Source organism: Carassius auratus, chromosome 3, assembly GCF_003368295.1.
Source record: "Carassius auratus strain Wakin chromosome 3, ASM336829v1, whole genome shotgun sequence".
Taxonomy (NCBI): Eukaryota; Metazoa; Chordata; class Actinopteri; order Cypriniformes; family Cyprinidae; genus Carassius; species Carassius auratus.
The window spans coordinates 18,866,655-18,890,974 of NC_039245.1; the positions used below are offsets into that span (position 1 = coordinate 18,866,655).

Genomic DNA, 24,320 nt, shown 5'->3' on the forward strand with positions numbered 1-24,320 from the left:
ACTACTTTTAGATTACATTTTACCAAACTCGTTCATCACATTGATTTAAATGATAATTTTGTACCATACTGCTATAAAAATACAAACAAAGAAATTTTAATTTGTTCCATTCATTGTTATTATCATGAAGTCCATTTAAAAAAAAATTATTATATCAAGGTTTTAAAAAACTGGGGTTAGTAATTAATTAAACCCTAAAAAATAATAATAATGATAACAATAATATATATATAATCTAAATAAATCATTGTAAAATAAAACACTTACTTAAAAATATAAAACATTTAGTTTTTTTTAAGCTATGTGTTATTGATTTAAAATGTGAGTTGTTACTGCAAATAAATATATTAAGTGAAATTATTAAAACTGGAAGACTTTCTAAAACGTATGTAAGCAGTAGCTTATTTTAGAAAGAAAAATTAAGATTTATGGAGAATGATTTATTGCTATTGTGTTAATATGTAATAACTGTATAACTCTAGTCTGATTACAAATATTTGTAATATTATCTAATTACAAGTACTTTCAGTTTGGAACCTGATTAAATAACCCAGTTTATGTGTAGTTAACACCAGGCACTGATACTGAATAATAGTTCAAGTGCCTCATTTGGGACACAACTAAGGTTTTTTTTTGTTTTGCAAAAAGCCACAAAAATGGTCTCACTAACACTTCTTCCAGCACAATAGTTTCCCCAGGGGGTCTCTTATCCAGTTACTGAGCAGGCTCAACCCTGCTTCGCTTCAGTGGGCAACCAGTCTTAGGCTGGACTTGTTATGTAGCCAAAGGGAATGGGCATCAGACTCTGATGTGTTCATGTACTAGACAGCAGAGTACACGGTGCATAGCATATAGTGTAAAATTTGAGATGCAACAGTTTTGTATTTTATTTTTTTAAGTGGAATTTATTTCAACATCATCCATGGAATGTGAACAGATCAGACTTTACCCAAGTAAAAACAATAGCAACAACATTACAGTTTACCAAACAGAATGCTTTCCCAACGTCCAGCCTCATTTAGCTGATCCTAAACTAATGGAAGAGGTTCTTAAACAGTGATTACAACAGGAAATGAAGTTAATGTTCCCACAGAGCAACAACCTACAGACCAGGAGACAGGGGGGAGAAAAACAAAAGTTATTATTGATTTGTGACCACAGACATTTAATGTAATTTACAGAACAAAATACACAATTAACTTCACTTTAGGGTCATATATTTATGATAACGCAGTGTGCATCAGTAAGAATGAAAAAAATTATTTTAGAAAATTTGAAAGCTAGGCTAATCGTAATCTGAAAAAAAAAAAAATCACAGACTAATAAGAACAGCTCCAGACAACACCAGATCTTTGGTATATAACACCTGAGACATGCACACTTGTTCAAGACAGCTAAGGTTTGATATTAAACAGAACTCGAATGTTGTCGATGACTGGTGCATTCATTAGTGGAGCAGAGCAATATTACATCAAAACCCACTAATGTTTCCATAAAGCTGCACCTAAACAAAGGCTAACTGAATCTATTCACAAAACAGGCAGTAAACCATCATCACTATTGTAATCACAAGTGTAAAAAATGTCAAAACATTTTAGACCCTACGATAACTGATTAATTACTCCTTGTTTTTTTTTTAACAGTGCTTTAGACATCTAAAATAAAGTTAGTATTTATTTTGTTGCGCACCATGCATCAACAAGCAGAGCGTGGCGTCTAGAGCTCCTCGTGGTCGTGTGGTGAGAGGTCAGCGTTGGATGGCTCTTGACACACTGCCGGAGTGGTGAACTCCATTAGGTATTCACAGCGACTCGGCTCCGATGTCGAGGTCACCACAGTCTCCTTCCCACAAGTCAGTTTCACCTAGCACACAAAGACACACTCAGCAGAAAACTCCCAGCGTGAACGGCACAGTGGAAGTAATGAAAGAGCCGGTACTTACAGTAGTTGATCTGTTTGGACCTTGCCAGCACCCGGTGCCATGCTCGTATTTCATCAGCAAGTACTTATTATTTTCAGGCCCTGACCAACTTCCCCATGTCCTGGAAACATGAGCATCTCTCATTGAAGACTGTCATTAAAGACGTACAAAATATGATGACAAAGTGATGTGACAGAACAAAACAAGAATAGGTCTAAGGTTGTTTGCGAAATAACTATTTTTGTCTTTTTCTTCTATTTTCTGATATAAATATACTTGTCAGAGATCGCAAACGAATTAAAAATAAACCACTAATAGAAAGTTAAATCAATAGATGCTAGAAGGGAATTTAGATATTGAGGCGATACAACATTATAAATGACAAAAAGATATTCATTTTAAGATATTCTAAAGATCATATTAAGAAGTATTATTAAATGGTCAGTGTTTTAAAAGATTTACATTAAATGTAAACATTAAAGGTAAACAACTCAAAAGTTTATTAATGTTTTTTGAAAGAACTCTCTTAATCTCACAAAGGCTGCATGTATTTGATAAAAATGAAAACATTAATGTTGTGAAATATTATTAAAATTTAAAATAACAATTTAAAATGTTATTTATTTGTGATAGCTAAGCATCATTTTTAGTACCCATTGTTGATTTGTAGATATATTGCTCTTTGCTGCTCAAGAATAATTTCGTATTATGAATGTTCAAAACAATACTTTTTTTTAAAGGATTCTTCGATGAATAGAAAATTTTAAAAAGCAGTGAAATCTTTTATAAAACATTATAGAAATCTTTACGGTTGCTTTTGATCAATGTAATGCATCCCTACAGAAAATAAAAACATTTCTTTATTCTTCAAAGTGTCAAAAAACCTCTAAAACCAAACCACCCTGGACTGCTTCAAGATGTGTTTTTTGGTGTGTCCACAATGCCTCTTACCCAAGGTTGGTTTCTGAGCCCCCAAACTTGGGTTTCTGTGAAACCCGGTTGAAAGGACAGAGCCTGTAGATGTATCTAAAGGCAAACAGAACATAGAAATAAATCACGGCACAAAAATGTCTTTCCCAAACAACAAACGCTGGTTTCACTTACTCGCTAGTGGTGAGTTCGTAGCACTGGTTGTACAGGTATGTGAACTCAGCATCAGGGCCAAAATCAAAAGACAGCTCTTTTTCAATATTTCTGCAACACAATCAAAGGAAACTCAACACACAGTCCCCACACACCACCATCAGAGAACAGAGAAGATGCATTCAATTCAAGGATGCAAGCACGTAAGGGTTTGCAAAAGTGATGCAACCGTGAGCTGAACAAACACATCACACTCTGTTACAGGCAAACACGGACCAATGAGAATTTCAGGTGCATACGAGAAACTAGTTCACTACACTCTGACTCTATTTCAAACTCGACTTCTTTTGACCGTTTTCTCTGAACGAACCTGATTTGATCGTCCATCTCCCGAAGAGCTTTCTCGGCCTCCTCAAAGTCATCCCTGGCCTTCTGAGCAGCTGTGAACCAGAGAACGGTCGGTGAGCATAAGGAAACAAAGAACAACTAGATGAAACGGATGGAAGTACAGTTGTATTTCTCTGTAACGTATCGATAAACAGCCTCTGAAGGACTGGCAGTTGAAGAGTTAAACCAACCATCGATGAGGGCCTGGGTGTCTGCATCATAAGGTGGCATGGCTTCATCGTCTTCATCGCTCTTCTCTGGAGTCTTAACAGTGGGCGGCGCCTGCACAACACATAACCACTCTCACATAAAGACGTCATTTTTACACCTGCACAGTACGGTGAACAAGAGTTCTAGCACATTCTGTTGTAAGACCTTTGCGAGTGTGCCTTAGGACATGAGTTAAAGGTTAAGGACTTTAAATGTTAGGTGTTAATAGAAGACTCAAAATGTCCCTGCAGATCTAAACAACACTGAAGTTAACACTTGCTCAGGTTTTTCTGTGTGAGATACACTCACCTTATCATCGTCTTCATGATAGTCATCCTCATCCTCGTCATCCTCGTCCTCTTCCTCAGAGATGTCGTCTTCTGGGTACGGCTCAGAGTCATTGTCTACAACTGGTTCCTTCACTTCATCTGGAGGCGTTTCCACTGGGGCAGGTTCCTCGGGCTGTGACTAAGAGAGAGAACGGAGGAACACATTCAGAACGCATGTTTCAAGGATAGCGGGATTAAAAAAAAGAAAAAAAAAAGATTTAAATACACAGATTTGTAATTTTCACCGAAATTGTGGGTGATTTTATTGTCAAGCAATAAATCTCAAATAAACGTAAAAATGTAATACAAGTTACCAAATTAAAAGACAATAAAAAGTAGAAAACTAATATAACTACTTATTTATTTTGTAATGTAACAAGACAAGGAAAAAGTCAACATTTTCAAGCAAAGTTTTTGATTCACACGTCCAATCCTTTGTGCCAGCCCTGAATGGAAATGGTGAAGAATAAGCCTTGGATCGCCATTACAGTTACAAAAGATTTCTATTTCAAATAAAGGCTGACAAGTGAGAATTCGGCTTTGCCATCAAAGAAATTATTAAAATGTTATAGAAATCAGTTATTTTTTTATAGCCCCACTCATTACAATATCAATAACAAAATTTAGTTAACAAGTTTCTTGTCATACACAATGTTCTTGTTGTCATTGTTAATTTTATGATACTTTAGCTAATACTTATTACTTTATTTGAATCTTGATTGCTTTAAAGAGTTTTCAAAAATAAAAAAAAGGTACCTCACTAGACACTAAACATGACATTTCTGCTTCTTCTCCACTGACCTCTGAGTGGTACTTGTCTTTAATCTTGGGCCAAACACTCTCAAATGTTGATGTGTCCACCTGCTCAGCTCCTCCCAACAGTCCCTGTATAAATCACAAAGCAGACATCTAAATTAGTGGCAATTCATTCACTCGCTGCATTTGGATGGGTGCCACATTTTGACTAAGATATGATTAAATGCAAAATTACCTGGGCCTCGATTTCAGTAAGTGTGCCATCAGCATCTGGGTCCAATTCAGCATGGGACTGAAGCTCAGAGACCGACACACTGACACACAGAGACAACACGCCACTTCATATTCATACTCTATGCAAACAACAAGTTCATCAAACAACTGTGGTAAATTGGAATTATTCAACAATCAGGGTTAGTCATGGCTTCTTCTGTTCTCATCACCTGCACTGCTTGCCATGTATTGCTTTTTCTGTCAGCGGCGAGGGATTGACACGTGATACACAGGGAAATAGTAAGGCTGATAGAGAACAAAAATCAAAAACTAGAGAAATCAAAAACTAGAGAAATCAAAACTAGATTTCAGGTGTGCTGTTTTATAGCAATCTTTCTTAGAAAACCATGTTTGCAGCATTAGGAAAAAAAAACATATTTTTCCATCTTAAAACTATATCTAAATTATGACCTATGCTCTCAATGCCATATGTAGAAATGTTAGGTCATGCATTCATGACTTCAAGGTTAGATGATTGTAATGCTTTACTGGGTTGTTGTTCTATGTGCTGCTTAATAAACCAGCTCCAGCTGGTTCAAAATGCAGCATCTAGAGTTTTTACTAGAACCAGGAATTATGACCCGATTGGCCCAGTTCTGTCAATAATGCACTGGCTCCCTATCGAACATCCAATACATTTTAAAATCTTGCTAATTACTTATAAAGCCCTAAACGGTTAAGTTCCTCAGTACTGAGCAAGCTCTTATTGCATTATAGTCCTTCATGTCTGCTGCGATCTCAAAACTCTGGCCATTTGATAATACCTAGAATATCAAAATCAACTGCGGGCAGCAGATTCTTTTCCTATTTAGTGCCCAACCTCTGGAACAGTCTTCCTGGTGTTGGTCGGGAGGCAGACACCCTCTGTCAAATCTTAAATCTAGAACACACAAATCACTTTTCAATAATTCAGATTGTTAGGCTGCATTAATTAGGTCATCCAGAACCAGGAACACATCCCATAACATCCGATATACACGTTACATCATATGAGAAATGGCATCTACGCTAATATTAGTGAGTTTCATTCTTATTCCGATGTCACCGCAGCTACTCAGATCCAGTCTGGATCAGCACCTAGAGACGACCTCTACAGTCCTGAATCAGATCCCCTGTGAAGACCTCGTCAAGTAGACGGCCATCGGGGCAAGACCACAAGAACCAGAGTCCTCTGCACAATCTGACTTGTGTTGCAGCCTGGAATTAAACCACACCATGCTGGTTTTGTCCAAGACTGACTCTAGTTTCTCCCAAGGTTTTTTCTCCAGTTCTATCACTGATTAAGTTTTGGTTCCTAGCAACTGTCACCTTTAGCTTGCTTTGTTGGGGACACTTCATTTCTGCCAATATTGTTGACTTGATTGCACAGACACTATTTGAAGAGAACTGAACTGAGCTGGATGATGACATCACTGAATCAAAGATGAACTTGCTTTAACTGGAGAATTGAGTGTTAGTACTGTCCTCCTGCGTTACCAACACACTATTACCCTGATTAATACTGTAAAGCTGCTTCGACACAATTGGTGTTGTATAGAGCGCTATATAAACAAAGATGACTTGACTACCAGAGGAAATTTTTTTTAAATAAAAAAATAAAAACCATACTCATTGGCACTTACAAGCCATCTGCATCGTCATCCAGTTCCAAAAAGGCTTCTGCCATTTTGGCTTTGTCCTTCTCCAAACGAATAGCTGCCTTTTGCTCTGGAATGAAGAAAAAAACAAAAAAAAAAACAGGTTTGATCTATATAAATAACAAATCAATGATGAAATGAACCAGCCTGCAAACTAAACATCTCAAGTCAATTTTTATATAATTAATGTGTGAATGATTTTGCAGATATACATATGGCTTAAAGATATATTAACTTGCTTTGACTCTTAATATAAACAGCTGCACTCACCTTCCCAGGCCTTGAGGTGGCGCTCTTTAGCTTCCTTCTCAGGCTGCTCTGCTGTCTCCTTCACGGTCCTCAGCGCTTCAACTTTCTCATCGAGCTGTTTCTTATTTTCCTGCATATCAGTCACTTTACTCTACAGAAGAGACACAGCATATTACACTTACAAAAACTCACACTGACAAAATATGGCTTTTTAAAACTGCAACGTATACAAGCAATTATTCGGTGCCCGAACAGGATGATTTCTGTTGCACGTGAGAGTCAGAATAAAAAAAGCTAAACAAATATGATGGCAGCATTTCATCATGCTTGGACCGACATGCGCTAAGATTTCTGCAGCACTAGCAGCTGAACAGATAGAAACATACTGTATCATCAGGTATTAAATATGAAACCAAAGCGTCCTGACTTCCCTGATGAATGGGTTCATACAAAGCAGATCTTACCTGCTTTTCTTGGTGTCCTTTCTTGGCTTCCTCAATAAGCTGCCGTTTCAGGAGAAAGCCCTCTTTGGTGATCTCAGCCATCTTATGCAGAACTTCCCTCTCTTTACGTCCTAGTTCCCTGAGAAGCAAACATATCTCATAAATTTCAATGTGTTTATAGCCATAATATAGCATCATAAGTAAAAATGGAAATTAAAACAATTAAACATAAAACAATTTTTGCACATGTATGCAATTGGGCACAATAATGCATCCAGTGTGAATGTATCTTTATGTGCTTCTCATTAATTTAGATCAGAACTCACTTGCATGTATTTTCACATTTGGCTCCGCTGTTGTACTCATCTGTAGTATCGCAGCAATCTGTGGAGAGGAAAGATTTCTAATGCAAAACCATTCCATTGATAGAACACTGCTGAGGAGAAATGTCCAAATGCAGAGTCATCTTACCACAGATGCCATCATTAATACGGGAGGATGGGATGAACATGGGCCTGTAACCAGCATTGGTGCAATGGAAGCTACCATTCGGACAAGCAGCAGTGCCTGAGGAGACATAAACAACTATTATGCACAACATCTCCATTATGCATTTGCATTTTGCATATACCGCCAAACTGTACTGTATCACCACTTTCTACTCGTCATGGACTTAAGAAGTGTTTATATGTGAATAAAAGCCTTAATTAAATCTGCTCATCAAATAAAGTGATCATGATTCTTCAGAGGTCTGGTATTAAACCAATGGATTACTTCTACAATGTCTTTATGACATGTCACTAGACTTTTCAGGAAAACATTTCACTGCTAATTGACTTTGAACATAAATCAGACGTGAAAATCTTTCAATTAAAGACCGGTAAACTAATCCATCTTAAATTATCAACATTTTTTTTTTTTAATGGGTTCTTTAAGTATCGTTACCTGGCTCATCTGAACCATCTTTGCAGTCACAGTAGTCATCATTCACTCGGTCAAAAGGAATAGTCCGGGATCCATCAAGACAGGTGAAAGGCTTGTTCTCCTCATAGAACTGTTTCTCTTTATTTATTTAGACAAAATAAGAGTTAAACCAGTTAGACTAGAACGTACAGCCAAAGAAAATACAATAAATTATATGACTTGTATACTTGTCAGTGGCACTCCTCGGGGCCTTTGTATTTCTACAGGTGTCCCCAAGCTGACAGCAAAGCCCAAAGTCAACAGCAGGTGCAGGCAGGTCATGATGCCTCAGGAAATGCAGGGACAAACGCAAACTCCCACCAGAGGCGCGTGACCTTGGAGCAAATCAACGGACAATTCATTGTTCGACTGAACATGATATCTAATCCATTCATAACTATAAATCTCATTCCAAAGGTTTACAAAGAGCTAAACAAATCAATATATTTCTTCAACCAAATGATGGTCGCAGATAAAGCCGTTTATAAAATGTCTTATTCGCATCATCTTCGTTAATTCAACCTGAAATGGCTTCCGCACACACGGCCAACCGAACATACTGAAATACTTACCGATTTAAAATGATAAACAACACACTATCACGATAGCAAGCATTTTTTTTTAATAAACATCGGAGAAAATTAAATGTGCGATTGTATAATTAGTCAAAGACATCTAAAAAAGCTTTGTAAAACATAAACTCATTACTTACTTCCGTGGAGCGTTCTCGCACTGTGTTACGTCACCAAGATGAGCGGTGTTGCGAAATGATTGGTTGATTCAAGTAAAAAAGAATGCGGCATTGTGGGTAATGCAGTCATTTAAAAAACGGAAGTGATTTATTTTTCTTACCTCTTGCACAAAATCAATAATTTTATTAATAATAAACCATTTCCCAAATATTTAGGCAACAGCGTCCAACCGGCTAGATACTGACTCGTCTCCTTCAAACACTGTGGCTGGATTATATCCTATTATGACGAGTGATAGTAAAAGTAAAGTTCATTAAAAAGACTGTGATGAAAACAATTTGTGTTCAAGTAACGCGAAACTTGTAATAAACAAAGTTGTTCAAAAATGTTTGTAAGGATTTAAATTTAAAATGTTTTTGGTAATTTACCTCTGAGGACTTTTTTACCTAATGTTTCTGGTAAGTGCTGTGAACCTTTACATGGTTGAATGAAATCCAAATTATAGCTACCTATAAGAAACTTTGAAGCAAACAGCGTTATGAATGGTTTATGCAGCGCTTTATAGTGAATAATCAGTGATGGAAGGGTACTTTGGAAATGTAATGGGTTACAGATTAAAAGTTCCTATTTAAAATATAAAAATTAGCATACGTATTTTAATTGCTTTATAAATTTAACTAACTGCTTTTTTATTACTGTCCAATTTTTTTAATGAATGTCAAAATGAATAATTTTGAAATAGCCTATTTAAAGCAGGTAGGATTAACCTTAAAGTAGGACTCAACACTGATAACTGTCGGACTATCGAAATCCTTCATCACTTGAAGAAGATTATAATAATTACATTTTAAAGCACAGCCACCTCAAAATCTGACTTTAGCACCTCTTTTTACTTTAAGATCATTAGGTTAAATACGGATTTACAATCATAACGAGATATAATTTAATAGCTGTGATAAAGTTATCAAATAAACAGATGTGTCCTATTCTGTGTCCTAAACTCCTGAAACATTGGTGTCTCATATTTCAGAGAAGTCAATGTAATCTGGGAAATAAATCAATCAAATCTGTATGTGTGTGGAGAATATTTAGATGTAACCCTTAACATTTTGATAAGTAACTATAATTTGATTACACATATGTTATTAGGGTTTGGTTGCTTAGTTGCTTGCAATTATGGATAATTTACTTTCATAAAACGGATAGTTCCGGTCCTTGATTCTGATTGGTTGAGCCGCGTTCGAAGCTGTTGTAAACTTTTACTGTCTATGGTTGTAAATTACACTACAAACACACACCTTTGTTTACTTCTGTGTGTTGCCCGTTTTATAAAAGCAATAAGCCTCGTGAAGCCGTGGTTTACATTATTATATTCTCTCTAATCTTTTCAAACAGTGTAACAGTGAGACGACGTCTTAGATTACTTTTACATTAATATTCAAATCTTAATTTGATTTTTTTTTTTTTATGAAAAAATAGAACAGGTCCTAAGGTTCAGAGTGTATAATGTTTAAGCTACTAAAAATATTAAATTCAACAAATTTGTGTCTAAATAAAGTCAGTCTGTAGGGGTCAGTAAAGTGTCACCGTTGAGCAAAATAATCGCCTCAACTCTACCATTTTGCAAATAATGCTTCATTCTCTAAGCAGGTGATGCAGAATATTTTCAGTGTTTGCTTTCGTGAGGTGTGTAATGATCATACACAGAAATCAGCCTGATTACACGTAGCAGAGACTGCACACATGGAGGAAAAAAGGTAAACAGATATTGCAATTATTAGAAAAATCGTCCTTTATTTGTTATTTTCAACACACTTTACAGTACTGAACAGTGAAAGAAAAAAATATACTGGTATATATTTATATATTTGTTTTTTATATATAGTTGTTTGCTTATTAAATGCATTTTATTCACAAAATGTCAACTTAGTTCTCTCAGAGGAAAACCTTTCATAAAAATAATATAATATAAAATAACTTGGACACATTATACACATTACAGAGATATCATGTACAAATATTACAATCATTTTCCCGTGTCTTCTTTTTCATTTATATTATTACCATAACTTGTGAACAAGTAACATATTATGTAAAGCCCAGAGATTAATTTCATTGGAGAGTCTCATGAGGCCTGACTTCAAAGTACAAAGAATAATTGTTCTCTGATGAAGCCATGTCAGCTTTCTTTCGACTGTTTCTTGGTCTTTAACCTCACAGAAGTATTTAAACCTCTTTTGAAAGCCATTACGATCCAGATTTGCGACACAGAGTAGCTGATGTTGTTCAGTACTTTAGCAGAAAATGGCATTAAGGACCAAAAAGAGGACATTTGGACCGAGCCATTTAAATTGCTTACCCTGTGTCATGCTATACAACACTATATACCATTCCCCTGATATCAGCCATCTCACCACAACTTCCTACAGAAAAAATAAAGTGCTGGTAAAGACAAGTTTTAGAAATAACGGATGATTAGTCTGTTTTCCAATACAATTCAAATATTCACATTTAAAGGGGGTGAGAGGTTGACTAAAATCCCCCAAATGAATGGCAGGGACATGACAGGAGAAAGAAAGGGCAAGGTGCTTTTGAAATTCCACAATTCAACTACAGTTCATTACAACTAAAAGTGATTGATTCGGAGAGATCTCAGATTTACAATTCAACATTACAGTATATACAAAACAAGCAGTGATTTGTCTACTATTTATATTAGTTTTTACATTTTTATTTTTTTTATTTTCAAACCATCAAACCAGAATGATACAAAAATAAAAACTGTACACAAACTGTTCAAAGAAAACACTTGTTTTTTTTTTTCCTTTTGATATCCAAAAAGAATGGCAGCAAGGAAATAATTCGAATAATTTCTTAATAAGAAACAATTGCTACAGTGTCGTGTTAAAATGGCAAATATTATTTGCTAGTGTAGTGCTCACAACATTAACAACAACAAAAAAAGCCACACAAAAGAAGCAATTTTAAGGTAAGACAGGCGAATGTATATGGGAATGTAATCAGTTCGCACAAACCGATCGTGTAATCTCAGGCTTTCATCCGGTGGTCCACTAAATGAAAACATATATCATGACATCCCGTCACAGACAAATACACTTATCAAATACGTACTATGTTTACTGCTCTGACAGGCACAGGCTTGTGTAAAGCTAAGCTACTGACCAGCAGGAACTAGCTTGCCATTGTATTTCAAGAGGGATCCTCACAAACGCTGTCCCAAAATATAGCAACAACTGGTTCATTCAACTGAACTAAAACCAAATAAATAAATAAATACAAATCTGAGAGATGAGAGAGGCAATATTGCAAATCTAACATCCACCTGAGAACTCACTCTCATTATTAATTTCTATCTCTCTCGTCGTTATCCCTTTAAAAGTTGGTGAAAATTCAAATAGACACCACTAAAAGATGCTGGACATGAAATACGCTTGAGGAACAGTTCAGGTTAATGGTATGACCTGCTTTCTTAGTACTCCATTATAGTCATTTTGCCATGCAGAAAAAAACGGATGGAGATATTGTGTATTCACAGACATTTAGCAATGCATATAGACATGAAACAAATAATTTGGGATAAAATGGCAACATATTATTATTCCACAACATGACAGGTAGAAACCCCGCAGTTGACAATAAGGCAAAAAAGCATCAAACTCAATATGGCTGCATTTGACTTGTCTTTCCAACTATCTAACCATTCAAGTCTTTCTCTTTGAGATATGCCTCACCTTCTCTCACAATCCTCTGTTCTAGTAGCCACCAATCAGTGCTTCTCCAACTTATCAGTTCAGCACTCATTCCTTTGGCAAAACATAGTGTAGTGTGCTGCCGTGTAGCGAATGTATTACCAGCATGAGTGGGTGAAGGTGAGAGAGTCTGTACGAATGTGTGCTGCGATCGAGGAGACGGTTGCTTTTACAAATCTGGCAGGAGTGGATATGACAAAACGAAACAAAACGAAGGCAAAACATATGGTTTTAAAGCGTCACATGGCTTATCCTCAGAAAGTGACTATCATTAGTTATTCACATGGAAAGTGAGGGCAGTACGTAAGCAGTGGCGGTGATAAATCTACTGTAGGCCCTAAATGCTCGGTCGGCTTGAAAGCGACTGAGGACGACTGACAGATGAGAGCGGGAATGATCACAAAGACGATGTGAATGCTCCATGCCGGCACAAACCATATTCGATGGAGATAGATTGCTTAAAAAGAGAGAGAAAGAGACAATCAAAAATGAAGACAAAAGCAGACACTCCTGTCCCACGATGCATTGCTTCACAACAGCTCCAGAGATGAAGCTGGTGGTTCAGAAAGGCACATGGCCATCTTGCACTGGTAGCACTCCTGGGTAAAGGGTTAGAGGGGGTGGAACCCACTAGCAAATCATTTCCGACATACTCATCCCTCCACAGTCTTCTGGACAACACACGTTATCTTATTTTCTCCTGGTATTGTAACTGTGTTCTCTCTATGACAGAAATCGGAAAAGGTCTCACTCAGCGTGTGAATTCGGAGGATTTTAGTCCCTGTTCGAATGCTTTAAAAACTGATTATTGACACTGGTGCTCCTTTTTATGATGGCTTTTTCCCAAAGAGATTCCTTTCAGATCCAAGCCCCCTGAACACATACACAGACACACACACACACACACACACACAGAGCCGTGTGTTTGCATGTATCGTTATTTATGTAATGTGTGAATGCGTATGTGTAGAGATTCCAGAGTGCTACACTGACGTAACGGCCCTTTACAAACCCCACCGTGATTCGGTTTCTCCGTCGGACCTCACCCTCGCCGCTGCTGGATGGACTCCAGCTCGCGCTCGAAATCTACAGTTGCTGTGTTGAATACTTCTCTGATATCGATATTATTTTGCTCGGTTTTTGAAAAATCAAAATCAAAACATCTTATTGGATTGGTACACAAGACTTATTCTGTTCACGGTCTAGCTATCAGAAACAGAAAAGTCCTATGTGAAGGGAATAGGGACAGTTTTTGAGGGATGGACCCTACTTAGCCCCCTGGGCCAGACAGCTGTTCCTTGAATCTCAAGTATTACGTGTCATCGGTGGGAGAGGTTGACTTCTCCTCCTCCTCCGTCTCCTCCATGGGGATCTCATCAGACTGTCTCTCGTCTTCCTCCTCGACTACTGACTGAACCTGCAGTCGCCTCCGTCCCGAGCTCTCGACCACTACCTCTGTCACCTCCTCGCCGTCCTCCATTTTTTCTTCGATCTCGTCCTCCTCAGCTTCATCCGCCTCCTCGTCTTCTCTCTTTGCCTCTTGACCATGGCTGTCTATGTGGTTATGACTGGGTGTACCGTCCTGTCCTGGCTCTCCCTCCAGGGTGAGCTCAAACTGGAATTTGTTCCTGCAGGATTCAAGCTCATTATGTGGGCCGTCCGGCGGTGGCGACGGGCTCAGGGGAATGGTGCTTTGGTACCAGTCCCGGTTGTCCTCAAGGGTGTCCAAAATTTCCTGAGCATCAGGGTGGACCAGGTCCCCCCAGGTCTCCCACAGGGGATGCACAATATAATCAATAAATCCCACCTGAATAAGGAAACCCGACACCGAGAGAGCATTTAGGAGCAGCTTATGTCAGAGAAGGTTGAGAATGTATGCCTGCGTGGGTGTTTATATGTGTACCTGACTCTTTTCCACGGACGCAGTGTGTTTGTCACACATGGGGCTGATTTCCATCCCACGCTCTCGCTCTTTATCGCCCTGCCGGAAGAACTCCTGCATAATACGCTCAGTCCACTGCCTGTACACTGCCAGGGGCTTGGTTGGGTTACTAAGGTCAGCACAGTGCACCATGTTCCTCAGGACCTACACACACACACATACACACTTGTGACTAAGTAGTCTGTCTTTTTTCCTAGTCTGCACTTACAGAATCACGTCATAGTTTTGAACGGTTTTGTTGCATGATAAAGACACACACCTGTATTCGGTCATTATAGTGGTCCAGCATCAGCACACCTGAACTCGTAACTTTCTTGGTCTCGACCATTGTCTTCAGATCTGCCAGCAAGCTCATATGCTTTGACATGTCTGTTGCCAGAACCTGAGACGACAAGGAAAAAAGAAATTGTGGTTATTTCCATTTACACGGGAAAAACAAACATGTAGACCTTCAGGAATACAATAAAACTGAGGTGCAGTGCAGTGCAGTCAGGGTCGAACCATGTCGATGACCAGCTTGCGCAGACTCTGCCGTTGCCGTTTGGTGAGGTTCTGAAAGATGTCACAGTTCTCCTCATGCAGAAGCTTGAAACCCACAGCCAGGTGGTGGTTCTCCAGTACAGATTCATCGTTGTACATTAATGCCAGTTCTGAGTCTGTGACAAAGAGCAGGCCAGGCTATTAGTGACGTGACGTGACATTCAGCCAAGTTAAGAGCCAGAGACTCAAACCCACAACCTTAGGGTGAGGAGTCCACGACTCCCCCTTGTATTAGTAGATTTCAGGGTCTCCTTGGGGCCTTTACAGATACAAGTGAGGACGCTGTTGCAGATTTTGCCCATTTTATTCACAATATTTAGAGATAGCCTCAGATGCATTATATTTTCATTCACAATAACAAGCATGTTTATTGTTTGTTACTATAGCAGCTGCATTGCAAAGACGTTGAACGTGCTTCTCATGTCTAAAAGGAACCTACTCTATAGACGTAAGAGGTGGCAAGACTGAAAGCTTGATGTACTGGTAACTATACATTTTACTATACATTACACTATACATATTGTTTAAGGCTATTTCATTAATTAGGGATATTGATGTAGAACTTTTGTTGTCAAGTAAAACTAAAATTCTCACCTTTAAACAATATACATTTAAATACCGGTATCTTCCCTCATAACCGGTTTTATTGCATACCATGGCTAGCCTAATTACCAATACAATTATCTAGAGGTGGGAATCTTTTGGTACATCAATTCAAAACTCAATTCAGATTTTGAATCATATTTTGATTTGATTTATGCATAGATTTCAGTTAACACTTTCCTATATGACTGCAGTACGTAGTTTAATAGGTCTTGAAGAAAAAAGCTCACTGAATTAAATGTAAGTCTTGAAATGTATTGTATTTTTTCTTCCTATTTTAGTCAACCCAGTATTATAAAACAAACTCCATTTAAGCTGACTGCTATCATTACACAAATAACTAGGAGTCATCTGTAATAATGTACTGTACTTGGTTCATAAATAAAATTCCTTAACACGATAATAAAAACTTTTGCAAATATAAATCTGTTAAATTAAATACAAAAATATCATACAAATATAATAGAAAGAAATACAAATTAAATAAACTTTGAAGTTTTTCAGGTACAGTCATTTATTTAACATCAATACTACAGAAATTGAATGATCAAATGTAAAAATAAAGAACTTTATAGTCGTCCCTGTATGAATTACATATACAGTGATATAATATCTTTCTTGATATAATAATCTTTCATAATAAAGATACAAAAGTGATTAAGTCTAAAGCAGTGCATGATTTTCTGTGTTTTTTTTTCATTTATTTATTTTAAATTAATATTAATGTAACAGACGGCAACAGTTTATTAGGCTGCATACACTTTAAGAATAAATGCACGGATTTAATATACTGTTAGATCTGTTTTGCTCCAAACTGTTCACATTCACATACTACATAATATACTATGTTTATGTGAATACATATAATGTGCATTTTGACATAATTAAGTGTATATTTGACCATTTAAGTGCAATAATCTGTGAAAGAGAACTGAATTCAGGATTGAATGCCTCTGAGAGTGCTGCACTGAATCTTTTTGCAGCTTACTGTGATTAATCACACTAACGTGTCAAACACTTTTGACAGTACGGCAAAGTTAAAGAAATGTAACATTTCAGAAAAGTGATACTGGCATTTTTTTAATCGATGTGAATCGCCAGAAGATAGAATCACGATTCATATGTGAATTGATTTTGTCCTCCACCCCTATAATTATCTAGCTGACTAACAGATGAAGTTCTGATGAAATTTGTGATAGTCTTGGAAGCACCAGTAAACAAATCATCAGTCATTTTTGCATTAAAAATGTAATTGCAATGCAAATGTATTTAGTATTATTATCATTTTACTTAATATTATTTCTAGAATATATAAAAATGCATTGAAAGAAGGCCTATGATTTTGCACTTCTGTAAACCATTTCTCAGATGCCATCATAATTTTTTTATAATGTGGACTTACTTGTGTTGATGAGGAACTGGTTGGAAACTCCAGGGTGGTCTACATCATGAATGGCAGCGGCGAACAATGCAGCCAGGATTTCAAGATCAGTGAAAACGGCCTGGTGGGAAGACACCGTTGAATGATGGTCATTATGTGAAGTGTCAGTGCTGACTTTGAAGTCTGATTTCAGATGATGAAACTTTTTGCTTTTGAATGGGCACTGACTGTCCCATGTTGGCATATACTCACGTCCAGTGCCGGTGTGGAGAGCAGCACATGTGTTGACTGTGTGACATCAGCGGCATGCAGGCTGTTGTGATAGGCCACGTTGGCATGATAGTGGTCTTCCAGTGTCATCACATAGGTGACAAATGTGTCCACTGGGATCCGAAATTGTTTTAATAGATCCCTTTCCTTTAACGCGTTGCAGTTTGTAGACAGAACATAAACAGTGGAAGTAAAACAAACCATCGTGAGTCAATATAAATAATGAAGAAGTTTGCTGTTGTAACTAGTATTGCTGGGTATCAATACAGATTTCCCGATTCGATTAAATTGTGATTCATAAGTTCATATTTTGATTCCAGCATCAGTTTGATTTTATTCAATTCAGCTGGGTATATTTCAGTTGTAATGTCAGTTATACTTACAGTATTAAGGAAATTATTTATCTGCTAATGTTTATTGCAGGTTTTCTTAATTGCATCACATTCAAAACAGACTCAGCAGGAACACTGATACTCAAACATTATGAAAATATACCTTTTAAAAATTAAAAACTATGTAGTTGAGAGAGTTAATTCAGGGAGCACACACCTGGAAGATAGCAAACATGATGCAACTTAGAGGTCTGTTATTGGAGTACTCAGCCACATGGAAGATATTAAGGCCCCACTTGTTTAAGTCATCCAGCTCCTGTAAAGACAGAGTTAATTAAATCATCAAATCCCTTTGGCAAACTGACTTTTTTTACACCAATAACCAGTAGTAATGGTGGAGGATTGGGAAAGTTCTGAGTTGTGCCCGTACCCTGGCCAGTGCGTCCTCCTGCTCGGTTTTGACCCCGAAGCGGGGCAGGGCTGCACTAGTGAGGCTGGAGCTGTGTGTAAGCTTCTTGACACCACTGATGTGAGACATTGGTTTTTCTTGCTCCCGGAGCGTAGGAGAGGGAATCTCCACCTCATTCTGTTTGTCTGAGACACAACCAGTGCATGAACGTTTAATAGATGACAGCTATCTTCAAATCAGTAAGCGTCGAGTGTTTCAGAGCGGTAAGATGTACATACTGCGATGTTGAATCTAAGGTTTTGCGCTTCTGAAAATAGAAGTACAGAGAAGAGCATGCGCACTCACCTAGGAAGGTAGTGGAGATGTATTCAGACACCTGATTCCCCGAGCGGCTCATCTCTGAAAGATGAGACAGTTCCCTGTTTAACATCCTCTTGAACTAGAGATCAGAAAAGGGAAAGATGGGGATAGATAGACAGGGAAAAGCGGAATATTATTATCATTATATGTTATTACATGATAACATTTCAAATCCATTGTATTAAATGGTTAAATAAATAAAGTTAAAGTTAGAAGAAGAAGAATTTTTTTTTCAAAATGATGGTGAGGAAATGATGACAACATTTTCATTTCTGGGTGCCCTGTCCCTTAAAAACATACCTTTTTCTGTATTATTCTGATGTTTACTCTTGCTTTTGCATTTAGACGTAAGACGTGTTTTGAAAATGTCTGAATGCAACCTTAAAAATGCCATGGTATGTGGTACTGCAAGGTCATATGCAGTTTGTACTTCTACAGTGTGCAGATATTTACATGCAAATAAACCTAAGGCATAACTAATGTTGCAGCTGTAACATTGTGTGGTTAGAGGAAGGGCTTGCTTTTAATTAAAATCTAATTAAGTGATGGCCATCGGGGGAAAGCATTGTGGAGTGGTCTCCTTAAATCTCTGCAAACCGTCTTTGTATAAGAACCAAATATGTGCTTCAAATGACTGAAATTGTGCAAGTTCAGCAGACAACACAACACAAGTCCACAGTCACACAGCACGACTCCGATAAGACCCCTGGTCTGTCCCACTGACTGGTCTTTCACACATTACAATCTCCATGGAAACCAGCAGGTTTCCTTAGCAACTGCATCCTCACAGTCCCTCCTGCAGCGTGATGGGAGCGAGCCGATGGGTTGGGTGACAATCTGAGAGAGTAGGCAGGTGTCTGTCTCTGACCTCCTCCAAGGTCAGCACTCTCTGTATCACTCTCCATCTCCTCCATTCTGTCTTTATCTCTCTCTTTAAGTCCACATTTTCGTTTCCTGTCAGTCTTTACTTCCATACCATTTGTCTAATGCTACGTAATCACCCTCTGCAGTCATATTTTTCCATTGATTGTATTTCTATTCATTCTCTTTCATGGTCTGAATGTAATTCCCTTCCTATATCACATGGATGTTCGTGTATCACACATATTCAAATGCATTTCTGTTACGTGCATCATCATTGTTGTTAAAACATCTATAGCTAGTAAAATATACTGAGTTTTAAGAAACACATAATGCACAATTTCTGATCATCGACACAGAAGGAGAACTAAAAAATCAATGTTAAGTGTAATTTTTAAGTAAGTCCAAGACCATTTTGTTGTCACAGCTATCAACCCATACACTGTAAACCTGAATCTTCCCGAATTTTCCCTCAGGGATCAATACACAATGTTGATCTATCTCACACAGTCAAGCTGTGAGTTTACATAAAGATTCATTTACAAAATCCTCTTTCCTGTGCAAGTGCATATTACATACTGTACCAATGCTCTGTCTGTACTGTGCTGAGTCATTATTAAAACATTCACAGAGTGCTAACTGTTTTTAGCACGCATCCTCTGGAGGACCAAGATGATACCAGATCATGTGGAAAGGAAATCAGTCAAAATTAATACAAATAGGTGTTACAAGGGGATAGTATCTGATAGTATCTGATGCCTTTATTTATCAAGACTGAGTTTGATAAGGTGGGGACAAGAAATGGCAACAGCATATTTATTTACATTTAAATCTTTGAAAGTAAATGTATTGTGGCTGTACCATTTTTTTTTATAAGACACTGATTAATTAATAAACCACTTTAAATGGTAATAATAAAATATATATATATATTTTTTATTCTGTGCTTCCGCATGTTAATGGGCTAATGTTAACAGGTCCAATAAGCAACAAAAAGATGAAACATATTTGACATTCAACAGTTAACTAGAGAAAGCATCTAAGCCCAAGATGCTGAAATGTGGGAGAGTCCATGTTTGTGTCCCAATGTTTGTAATTGTATCTGGCAACAACACACTTTTAGTTTAGCCCATGATCAATTTAAGGTTTGTTGTTGCCAGATAGAATTAAAAACATTGGGACACAAACAGACACATTTCAATGCAATCAATATCCATTTCAAACCTCCCAACACAAGTCCTGGATGAAGTGACAATGCAGAAAAAAGTTAGTCCTACACTACAAAATATTGACCAGAAGAAGCCAGTTCCCAGGCCAGACTGAGACAGAGCAATGGACAGAAGACTTAAGGGAAAGAGGGAGGAAGTGGTAAGATGTGGGCTGAGGTGTCCTGTGACACAAGTACAGGTTCTGTCCATCTCTAGGCACAGAAACAACATAAGCCAAGAGCTACAGCGGAAGCCATTTTCTCCCTGCCTCTCAAAGTGACACTGAATAGGTGCAAAAGTTCAGTGCTCGAGTTTAAAATCAAACTCGAGGTATGGATGCGCCCAACATGCAACAAACATCAGTCTTATCACATGTAGTCTGTTTCAGAAGCAAACTTTTCTTTTTACCCTGTCCTAGTTACTTCTCCGCATTTCTATTTATCACTCTGTTGAACAAACAGCCTTACCCCTGGGACCGGACCAACTGTTTGTTAACAGATATTTAGTGACCTTTTTCTGTTCATGCTGGACCCTACCTGGTCCCACCAGCCAATCAGCCAGGGTTTGGAGCAGGTCTCACAGAATAGATCCATGAAGGGGGTTCCACACTCGGTGTCCTGACTACCCCCATCCAGCACCCCATCAGCAGCTGCCCCGAGCTCCAGCTCTGACCCTCCTCTCCCCTGTAGGGGGCTGTAGCTGGAGGAGTGGGCCAGCCGGTAGCCTCCAGGTACAGGTGAGGGGCATGAAGAGGGTAACGGGTCAATGGCCTCCACTACACCCATGCTGAGGGTGACAGATGGCGTGGACCGCTGGCAAAGGCAAGAGGCGCGGAAGTGAACAGGGGCCGAAGCACGACGGGTGCTCCAGCGACATGTGGGCGCGGTCAGGGTGTGGGCAGAAAGGCCACAGCCTAGCAGGCCGGGACGCTCCAGAGTGACGGCTGCCCCCAAGAGGCGGGGAGCAAGCTGTGGTGAAAGTCCAGCGGCGAGCGCTCGCTTACGCTGTCTCTCTACATGCAGCAAGCAGTACGAGAACCAGGCCCTCCGGAAAACCAACAAGCAGGCTCCACGGTGATCTGCAGGCGAGTGTCCCCTGTGAACGGCCCGCAAGGAGCCGCCCAGATCCACAGGCCAAAGGGACTACATCTCATCCCAGCCGCTGAGTAGAGCTGATCCCGATCCAACAGAAGGGGGAGAGAGCAGCGAAGGGTGGAACGGACAAAGATGGAGAGTCAAAGAGACGGGACCCTCTGAAGGACACGGAGACGATGCGGAGGGAAGGGGGACAGAGGAATTACGGCAGATAGGGAGAAAGATGAAAATGAGCAAATTGCTAACAGTGACTGACGGAGGGATGACAGGAGGACGAAGGAAAACAACAACACAGGTAACAGCAGGAGGAAACGGAGGAAAGGAGACAGAGAGGACGACAGAAACAAGGAGACACAGAAACACAAAAAGAGATGGGGCCTTCAGTCAAAAGTCAAACTACAAAAGAGCGGTGGTCTGGAAAAACATCCTTTCTCTGTCCCTGCGTCGACACCCCTCCCCCACCGCAGAGCTCCAGGACCCGGGCCCAGGTTTCCCAGCGAGTTGTGTTTAAAGCACACAGTCCATAGAGCACAATACCAGTCCTCTCAGCACAATGCGGCTCTCTTCAGCAGCCCCGCTGTTTAATCCACACGCGGCATCAGATGCAGCTCAGCCGATGCTCTGCCTCTCGCTCTGTTTCCCTGGATGCTGCAGACAGATCTCGCAAGCTAATCAGCCGCTGTGGCAGGAGGCGCGTGCTTGGGTGTGTGTGCGTGTGCATGCACCCTGAGAGCGCATGTGCGACAGACGGCATGTTAGAGTGGAGAAAAATGGAGAAACGTCTGTATGTGTGTGTGTGAGGGTGAGAGAGCAAGATGTATTTAATAGTCTGACAAAAAGGAGGGGAGGGAATCTAGGCTTTAGTATTTCCTCTAATCTCTGCACGAATGATTCTGCTTTGGGCTTAGAATATGTGTGTTATCTACTTCAGCATACAAGCTCTGCCTCAATTACCCACTCAATCTTCCATTCACACTCAAATGATGCTTACTCCTCATTCTGGCATCTGTCTTGTCAGGTATACAGCAAAACACACAAAACGCCGGTATTATGATGCATGGACACAAACATACAAAAACTGCACATTCAAAGTCTTCACGGTACTGTGTCTTTAAGCAGGCAAGCTATGGAAGAGAGCAACCGATTTTTCATTGGCCAGAATCTAAATCACATGCCTCATGGCCACAGTGAAGAGCCAATGGTTAACTGGCAGGGTAGACCTTGCTGCAGCGCGATAGCAACGAAGGTTAAAGCAGAAACACTAGCATCAGGACCAAACTGCAGCCCCCTCCCTCATGTCCTGCCTATCCACATCCAACCCCATATTTTCTCCCCCTCTCTCCATCTCTCCTTCACTTCTCAAACCAGAGCACTGTGTAAGACAAGGCTGACAGAGTTGCATACAAAAGCTTTTTGCCTCAGTGTTTATTGAGGATAATTAGAAGAACATCACTCAGACGGGACAATGTTAGACAAACCAGCACACAACCTGCTCAAGAATCTTTTTCCGAATGTCTTTCATTCGTGACAAACAACAGAAAGGGAGATCTTGAAACCTCTACTTGATGAAATCTAATGTGTCATGTTAAGTGTTTTGTAAAATGTAAAGGAAATTATAACCAATAAATTGGAGAATTGCATCTGAAGACTTTGACTCGTTGGTTTAGGTGTGATAAATTAGGGTTGAAGCTTAACTCTGCAGGACAGTGGCCGTCGGGAACTGGTTTGGACACCCCTGTTCCACAGGAACAAAACTAGGCAGGACAAATGCAAGAGCAAGTGATTGAAGAAACACCTTGTTGGAGGCCATTTCGCTAACAGAGCGGTGGGTCTGAATGGTCTCCAGCTGGTCCAAACACCAGTCAAGTTCCTCCAGAGTCTCCCGGGCCAGCTGCTGGTATGTCTCATCTGCACAGGACATAAGACACAGCAATCAGCACCACATCACGACATTACTGTCATATGCATTTAACACCGACTGTGGGACACAGCAAGAACTCTGTTTGTGAACAGTGGGGATGTTGTTTCCTGACAGGAGGAAGTAAAGAATTGTCTGAGTCTTCATAGAAAAACTTCCAAGCATGAATATTTCAAGAACTTCATATGGAGAGATCAAATGTCGCATAAATAATAGATCCTTTCCCTTGTAAGAATGGATAATCCTTTTTTTTTTTCAAACCAGCGGAAAAAGAGCATAGCTGTTAACGTGCCAAAATCATCTGACATAAACTGATTTATAAACTTATTATCATAGAAACAAAGTGAATAAATTTAGGATGAATTAGAATAACAAGCCAGGTTCATCAGTGTTTAACCTCAATGCAAACCAATAACCTGGCAGCAAAAGAAAACCATGTTTACGAGACGATTAAAAAAAAGTTAGGTTATTCCGTTATTGACATCAAAACCTAATCAAGCTTTCTCTGATTGAGTATTCCATTTATTATGGGAGTTATTGCATAATGAAAAAACTGAATATGAAAAATGCAAGCAGGAAACTTGTATATAGACTCATATTCTCCTTTCATGCAATTTCTACAGATGCAGCATTTCACTGTATGTTTGTATGGAATTTGAAATTGGTGTAATGGGCAGAAATGTACCAGT

The 24,320-nt window shown here is 39.0% G+C and overlaps 2 protein-coding genes across 2 annotated transcripts in view; both read right to left on the reverse strand.

Moving 5' to 3' along the window:
- Positions 1-862: 862 nt before the first annotated feature.
- On the reverse strand, positions 863-9,019 carry LOC113049624 (glucosidase 2 subunit beta-like). Its single transcript, XM_026212135.1, has 18 exons — positions 8,964-9,019; positions 8,440-8,586; positions 8,234-8,350; positions 7,760-7,855; positions 7,615-7,672; positions 7,310-7,427; positions 6,867-6,996; positions 6,582-6,666; positions 4,922-5,000; positions 4,732-4,815; positions 3,911-4,069; positions 3,583-3,673; positions 3,375-3,444; positions 3,026-3,115; positions 2,873-2,947; positions 1,943-2,042; positions 1,690-1,863; positions 863-1,102 (listed from the first exon to the last, which is right to left on the reverse strand). Exons 2-17 carry the CDS (start codon positions 8,531-8,533, stop codon positions 1,717-1,719), a joined length of 1,593 nt encoding a protein of 530 aa, XP_026067920.1. The 5' UTR covers positions 8,534-8,586; positions 8,964-9,019; the 3' UTR covers positions 863-1,102; positions 1,690-1,716.
- A 5,006-nt stretch (positions 9,020-14,025) lies between these two features.
- Positions 14,026-24,320, reverse strand: part of LOC113049632 (cAMP-specific 3',5'-cyclic phosphodiesterase 4C-like) — a 37,462-nt gene continuing 27,167 nt past the window's right edge. Inside the window, exons 6-15 of the mRNA XM_026212148.1 lie at positions 23,509-23,621; positions 18,536-18,629; positions 18,212-18,375; positions 17,999-18,097; positions 17,432-17,596; positions 17,201-17,300; positions 15,157-15,311; positions 14,915-15,037; positions 14,617-14,799; positions 14,026-14,520 (exon numbers count right to left, since the gene is read on the reverse strand). Coding sequence (XP_026067933.1) covers positions 14,026-14,520; positions 14,617-14,799; positions 14,915-15,037; positions 15,157-15,311; positions 17,201-17,300; positions 17,432-17,596; positions 17,999-18,097; positions 18,212-18,375; positions 18,536-18,629; positions 23,509-23,621 — 1,691 coding nt within the window. The remainder of the gene's footprint in view (positions 14,521-14,616; positions 14,800-14,914; positions 15,038-15,156; positions 15,312-17,200; positions 17,301-17,431; positions 17,597-17,998; positions 18,098-18,211; positions 18,376-18,535; positions 18,630-23,508; positions 23,622-24,320) is intronic.

Bases quoted from the DNA above. Each gene is read 5' to 3' on its own strand.
- LOC113049624 (XM_026212135.1), bottom strand. From the start codon at position 8,533: ATGACCTGCCTGCACCTGCTGTTGACTTTGGGCTTTGCTGTCAGCTTG. The intron at 8,351-8,439 runs GTATACAAGTCA...AAATAAATAAAG, and splicing joins CCGAGGAGTGCCACTGACAA to AGAAACAGTTCTATGAGGAG. The intron at 2,948-3,025 runs GTAAGTGAAACC...GTTTGCCTTTAG, and splicing joins TACGAACTCACCACTAGCGA to ATACATCTACAGGCTCTGTC.